Source organism: Garra rufa, chromosome 7, assembly GCF_049309525.1.
Source record: "Garra rufa chromosome 7, GarRuf1.0, whole genome shotgun sequence".
Classification (NCBI taxonomy): Eukaryota; Metazoa; Chordata; class Actinopteri; order Cypriniformes; family Cyprinidae; genus Garra; species Garra rufa.
The window spans coordinates 27,523,804-27,531,634 of NC_133367.1; the positions used below are offsets into that span (position 1 = coordinate 27,523,804).

A 7,831-nucleotide genomic window follows, 5' to 3' on the forward strand; every position below is an offset into this window, starting at 1 on the left:
ATTATTGCATGATATAAATTTCATGCAACGAAAGAGGAACGAAAGAGCGCTACACTCTTAAAAATAAAGGTGCTTCACGATGCCATAGAACAGGGATCCTCAAATCTGGCCCACGAGATCCATTTTCCTGCAGAGTTTAGCTCTGACCCTAATCAAACACACCTGAGCATGCTAATCAAGGTCTTTAGGATCATTAGAGAATCACAGGTAGGTGAGTTTGATCAGGGTTGGAGCTAAACTCTGCAGCGCATTGGCCCTCCAAGGTAAGATTTGAGGAACCGTGCCATAGAAGAACCATTTTTTGTCTAAATGGTTCCATAAAGAACCTTCAACATTTGAAGAACCTTTCTGTTTCACAAAAGGTTCTTTGTGGTGAAAGAAGGTTCTTCAGATTATAAAAAGGTAAGAAAGAGATGGTTCTTCAAAGAACCTTTGACTAATTGATTCTTTGTGGAACCAAAAAAGGTTCTTCTATGGCATCGCTGTGAAGCGCCTTTTAAAGCACCTTTATTTTCAAGATTGTAGTCATTTGAAGAGTTTATCTGCTTGGCTCAAAGATCAAACTGCAGCGTGATGCAAGTTTAACAAGTGCTGTGAGATCCAGTGTGAACTGAAGCGCTTAAATTCAAAGAAGAACATAAATAACTTGGTTTATAGCCAGATGATACAGCGCTGGCTAAATATCACGTTATTGGGGTTGCTTCAACCTGCAGACATAAAAAACAACATGTGGCAATGCAGGAAAATCACGGACTTGGCAACACTGTCATATTTTCATGACACATAAAAAAGGATATTTTCTGAGGAAGTTTTACTTTACCACAGTTTGTGGTCCAATGTGGTCGAACTGCATGTTATTTTTTATCTTAAATATTTCTGTAAATTGCTTTGACTCTGTTCCCTTCATTACCCAGCACTTTGTGCTCAACAATACGTTGCTGTAACATAATAAGGTGTGAAAGCATCTAAGGTTGGTGAATGCTTTAATTGGCAATGTTTTTGCTATTTCCATGAAAGCTCGTAACAGTAATGGGGATTTTTCATGATACTGGCTGCCAGCGTGTTTCAATGCTTTAATTGCTGAGCTCAAAGTAATTAACCATTCAGACGCGCAGAGGAGGAGGAGGAGGTTTCAGTACATGAGCATCCGCATGTATGGTATTAATAATGCACTGGTATCTCGTAATGCATTTTTAAGAGCCACCCTCTCAGAGAAGTATTGCTCATTAAGTTTTACAATCAGAAATTATGACTTCATCATAATGGTCATAAATTTGTTCCCCTTTGCTGCTGGATGCCATCTAGGCCACATTCACTGAAATCATGTTTACATTTAGGTTCATATTTAATTCCCCTACTTTAGAAATATTTTAATGCATTTTTTTCTATGATAGTGTATGTTTTCACTCATTACTATATATATATATATATATATATATATATATATATATATATATATATATATATATATATATATATATATATATATCCTTACTTGTTTATACAATTTTTGATCATTACATGATATTTAGTTTTTTATTTTCTATATTTTCTGATTTCATTTAAAAATGTAAATGTACATATTTTTTTATATTATTTTTATTCCTTATTGTTATTTTATTTCGTTTTTATTTTTTTATTATGAGATTTTCATGTTTGTATTTATTTATATTTAATTTAATTAGCATTTTTAAATTTTTATTTTGTAAAATATATTCATTTTTAAATTATTTTTCATTTTATTTACACTTTATATAATTTTACATCATTTTTATTATGACTATTATAGTTTAAATGTACACATTTAAACACATATAAATATAAAAAAAATAAAAAAATACATTTTAATTTAAAAACATTTTTATTTTACTTTATTTTTATTATGACTAATATTGTTTTTTTATTATTACATTAGTGTTTTATTATTATTGTTTTTTAGTCCAATAGATTTTATTGTATGGTTATTATAAAATACTTTTTTTTTTCTCCACTTACCCATTTAAATATTTTTTTGTGAACTTTTACATCATTTAAATTATGACTACTTTTCTTTTAATATTATAGTACCTAAATTTACACATTCTGTTTTGATTCCTTACTATACTAAAATTATACTTTAATTACAAAATATTATTCATTTAAATATTGTATTTTTATTGACAACATTAATGTTTTATTATTATTTATTTATTTTAATTAATTAATTAATTTTTATTTTATTTATTATTTATTATTATTTATTTTGTTAAATATATATATATTATTATTATTTTATTATTATTTTTATTCTTAATATTATTTTATTATATATATATATATATATATATATATATATAATGTTATTAAAATTTTTATTTTTAATTAAAAATTATATCGATTTAAATATTTAATTGGGATATTTTATTTAATTATGTTTTTATTATTACATTAGTTTTTTTTTATTATTACTGTTTTTTTTATTACAGTTGCACCAAATTTTGTTAACCTACAATGAACATAATTTACTGTTGCACTCAACTTAATTGCTGTGTCACAACTACAGCACATTTAGCACCTGGTTAAATCAGTTTGCTAGTAAATAAGACAAGGTTTTCGCTCTGAATGTTGTGTTGCATGTAAAGATGCCACAACTGTTTGATAAACTCGCGCCGTGCATATTTCCGCTTCACAGCCTCACGCAAAAGCAAGCACTGCGGAGCATGTTGGCAGTGAATGAAGTCTAACTAACTTCATCAAGGTTTTGGCAGAAATCTGCGCGTGCAAAAAACACAGCAGCTGTTTGGTCCATGCCTCCGTGGTCTGATCTGATGGAAAACGCCACCAGATGTGCACGAAAACCAATCCTCAGTGCTAAGGACTGTAATTACAACCGGTTTCTCAGATTAAATAATATATCAAATCATTCAGCCAGAGCGTTTCTGCGAAAACCACTGGAAAGAGAAGTTAATTGCAATTTTCGGGAAACATAAACGCTACAGTGATAGTTCACCCAAAAATGCAAACCCTATCATTTACTCAAATTCTTCTACACCTGTATGAGTTTCTTTTTTATCTGTTGAACACTTGAATAAATGATAGGATTTCCATTTTCATCTTTAAGATGAAAGAAGTCAGCAGTACTTTCATGGTGAATCTGATTACTATAATCACAGCTGTGTGTATTAGCATTCAGCAGTGTGCTACATTACCCGTGACCTGAAGGGGCACCGTGTCTTGTTCGTCGTTAATGCCGACCACAACCTCACAGCGGTACATCCCAGAGTCGCTGGATCGCAGGCCTGTCAGCACCAAGCTGGCGTTGTAGCGGTTCTCTGAGTATCCCGGCAAGGTGACTCGGCCCTGGAAGGCTTTCTTCACCTTGATTATATTGTCTTTAGCCACCAGAATCGACTGCTGCTTCTGTAGGCCATCCGGGCCGCGTTGACCCCACAGTTTGGTCCACTTGATGCGGGGAGGTTCGTGTGAAGGACTCGGGCGCAGGGTGAAAACACACGGCAGGAGGGCCGTACCTGACAGAGGCTCCTGAACCCTCTGGTGAGTCACCTTACGCATGTTCACCACAGTGTCACAGCTCACCATGCCTGAGAACAGGAAAAAAATGACAAGACTAATTAGATTTAAGACTAAATATAACTGTAAGCAGCAATTACGGGGCCAAGCACTATTAAAGCAAGCATCTGAGCAACTGCAGCAATGAGTAATTGAGGCCATTTTAAGATTTTAGTCCAAATGGCTGAAAAATCATATTAAACTACTAGTAATATGATTAGATGGCTCATCACTTTTGACCAGTAGGTGGCACTGCTATCAAATTAATGTGGCGTGGTCAGTGTAAGGAGACAATTGCACACACAAAGTTTAGTGTCAATATGTCAAAGCTTTGCAGAGATACAGCCTTAGACATAGTCTGGCATCATGTCCAAATCAACACGGAATCCTTAAGTTAAAAATTTGGTGAAAATTGCACCAACGCTCTAGGAGGAGTTTGAAAAAGTAGGTTTTTAACATAAATAAAAATAGCGATCAACTATTGCATAATTGGTATATATGTTGTCGGCATGACCCAAGGAATATTTTGAGACTAGTTTAATTAGAATCGGCTCATGCAGTAAAAAATTATTAGCATTGTTGAAAAATTCATAATCAATGGCTAATGAATGGTTTATCACTCTTGACCAATAGGTGACGCTGTTAATAAACTGATGTGGCGTGGTCAGTGTGAGGTGACAATGGCACATACTGTACAAATTTTGGTGTAAATATGTCAAAGCTTTGCAGAGATACAGCCTCAGATGCATTTTGGCATCTTTCCAGGAAATTCGTTGATGCGTTAAATAATAACCTTTACTTATATTGACACGAAATCTATAACTTTTTGCCAGCATGGTATTAAGATGATCTGAGCCAAATTTGGCGAAAATTGAACCAGCTGTATAGGAGGAATTAGAAAAAGTAGGTTTTAAATATTAATCAAAATGGCGGACAAGAAGTTTGGCTAATTTTGCCATAATTGGTATTGATGCTCTCGGCATGACCCAAGGAATATATTGCAATCACTTTCATTACAATAGGCCAATTTAATCAAAATTTCTGTACTTCTACATTTGCCCCCAAACTTTTTGAGTACTCTCAGGGCATAGTGCCGAAGACACATACCGTGTTTAGTAACGATACGGCAATGCATTCGTAAAATATAGCATCTTATGATAAAATTTAAAATAGACGACACCCAAAATGGCTGACATGGGTTTTTAGCCAAACCACTCAGAAGTTATTCACAAAAAATGCCCATTTTTATATCTCCTGACCATTAGGTGGCACTGCACTGAAACTGTGCAGGTAGCCTCAGGTCCTGGTTTTTATAACACACACCAAGTTTGGTCTCAATATGCCAAACCGTTGCGGAGATATAGCCTCATATCCATTTTTGAGTGCTATTCGTCGAATTCGTTCACACGTTATTCGAGAATGGTTTGACTAATCAACTTGAATTCCAAAACTTTTTGCCAGCATGGTCTGAAGATGATCCAAGCCAATTTTGGTGAAAATCAGACAAACTGTCTAGGAGGAGTTTGAAAAAGTCGGTTTTACAAACTATTAATTAAATAGAACTATTAAAATTTGCAAAAAAACTAAACCTTATGATTTTTAGTTAGTTGGAGTGTGTTAGTTGTGTGTTAGTTGTGTGCCAAATTTCAGAACTTTCCCACAAGTGGTTTTATGGGCTGCCATACACATAGAAAAAAAAAAAGAATAGTAAGAAATCTTCGGTGCTTGGCCCCTAATTAGAGCATTTTGATGAATAGTGTTTCACTAGACATGATTATTTCATTCAGAATGTTCCTTCTGATTTCAGTTCTGACAACAGTTTGAAGGCACAAGTGTGTAAATATGTAAGAAACAACAATGGAGCGTCTTTAAAAACCTCTTTTTTGCAGAACTAATGTTACTTTCTTCCGCCACGGATTCAAATCTCAAGTTGATAGTTTAACACCCGAGCGCAAGTCTCTGTTACTAATTTGAAAATGCCACCAAGAAACACTGAGTTGCTTCATTGAAACATTTTTGTATTATTCTATTAAAAACTCACTTTATGCAGAGTATTATGAAAGAGAAATGGACTAAGCGAGTGTGATTAGCTAAATCTGATACAGCATTCATTCTTCAGCTCAATCTCATATGCACATAAAACATTAGTTTGGATGTCCGCTGAGAAAAAATATCTCTGTGGTACTATCCTTTTAACTGTTAAGGATGATTTCTTGTTTAACTTCCTTGTTCACAAATTCTTTTTTCAATATAAAAGTCTTTACTGCTGACTCACTCATAAAAAAAAAACGTTTCTTGTCGCCATCTAATGGTGGAACAAAGTAACTAAAATCACAATCACAAATAAATACTTTCATATTCATAGAAATATTATTTACTGAATAATTATATTTAATAAACAACAACAATAATAGCCATCATAAATTTGCTAAGCAATTCAGTCAAAAGTACAAAGGCAGCGCTCTGATATACAGCATTAAATTTACATAAAATATGTGATGAGATTTTGCCCTCAGCCAAAACGATTTGCTCTAAAACAAACAATAGATTAATGAGACCAAAGACTTCTCGTTAGATCTATCCTAAATTAATTCTATCTCATGTTTAACCACTATTGAGACATCACAGCCAGCAGCAAATTCTAGAAGATCTGGTCTAAACGAGTGATACAAACGGTGAAGCGGTTGTAGTTTAGTAGCAGTTTTCAACATTTATTCTTTCAAATACAGCTTTCTAATATACAAGACAAAGTAGGCATCTTTACTGCACACTAGGTAGTATATTGACAACTATTTCATCCCAAACTAGTACAGTGATGGACAAGAAAATCTGACCAAGGACAAACAGCCTTGTTTGTACTGTAGTTCAATCATCGATTGTGAGGCAAAATATAAACGTATCTCAGGATTTGTGGCATTCGAGAGCAAAATAGAAAGATTTTTGCTCAAATCAATATTAATACATTATACAATAGTAAACAATTTATTATTTATACCCTGTCTATTTATACTGCGATTTATAAATTCAGCAAACGCTGTGAACAGTAAGCGCACAGGCAAATGGAGTTATTTCACTGGTAATATTCCCTTTTGCCTCAGAGGTGAAAATAAATAAATAAATGAAAAAAACTAAAAGTCAATAGGTGGCATGAGAAAAAAAGGGGGGTTGATGGAGAAGAAAAGCCAAGCTCAGCTCACTAGCAGTTCATTCTCATTCCCAAGTGAAATACAATACTTATTATGTACAGTTGCATTATAGTTTATCACAAAGCGCTGGATGCCCGGTCGTCCTTCTCACTTGCATATGGGGAGGTGAGAATGTAATTGCTGCAAGACAGATTGAATGAATGACACGAGGTAAGAAGGAAGAAGAGAAGCCACCAACTATTCTGAGGCGAGAGTGCAAAAATTCATTGATTTATTTTCATTAGAGTGGGCTTTCGCCCGGCACCTCGTGTCTGGCCTTGCCCTGCCGTTATTTGATTTGATTTAATGTAAAGAAGGGAGTCTGCTACCAGAACAGGGAAATTTCATTTCTCTAGGCCCAACAACTCCCCGCTATAATTAAGAGGAAGATTGGGCAGCTGGGCGATGGTGACTGCTCTGTCCTGACTGTAATGTGATTTTTCATTTACTTCATTTTATTTATAAATTGGTTCAACTATTTTGGAGTAATCTTACTTTTTATTTGTTACATAAATAAGAAAAATAAATGCTTAACATAACTAAGTAAATAAATTGTCATGATGAGTTATTTGTTACATAAATAATCATTTATATATATATAATAAAATAAAAATAAGGCCAGGATGAGTTATATGTTGTTAAAATTTATAAGGGTCAGCAGGAGTTATTTGATAAATAAATAAATACATTGATGAAAATATATAAAAATGTGATAATTAAAGTCAGGAACAGTTACTTACTGCATATATAAAAAAATAAAATTGTATATATATAAAAAAAAACAAATATTGATCATTTAATACAATTCATAAGTGTCAGCAGGAGTTATTTGATTGATAAATACATAATGTAAAAATTTAATATATATGTAAAATATTTAAAAATGGAATAAATAAAGTGAGGAGCAGTTACGTACGGCATATATTTAAATGAATAAATTATTTGTTAAAAATATTTATTTATTATATGGACAATAAAAGTTCAGGATGAGTTACTTGTTGCTGATTATTAAATTAATAAATTGATGAAAGTATAAGTTACTGCATTAAAAATAAATATATAATAAATAAATAATAAATGAGGAGTTACTGAATTTA

General features: G+C 32.9%; 1 protein-coding gene across 1 annotated transcript in view; it reads right to left on the reverse strand.

The window, feature by feature from the left end:
• Positions 1-3,579, reverse strand: part of ncanb (neurocan b) — a 128,004-nt gene extending 124,425 nt beyond the window's left edge. Inside the window, exon 1 of the mRNA XM_073843645.1 lies at positions 3,189-3,579. Within this exon, the coding sequence (XP_073699746.1) occupies positions 3,189-3,579 (391 nt within the window). The remainder of the gene's footprint in view (positions 1-3,188) is intronic.
• Positions 3,580-7,831: the final 4,252 nt, after the last annotated feature.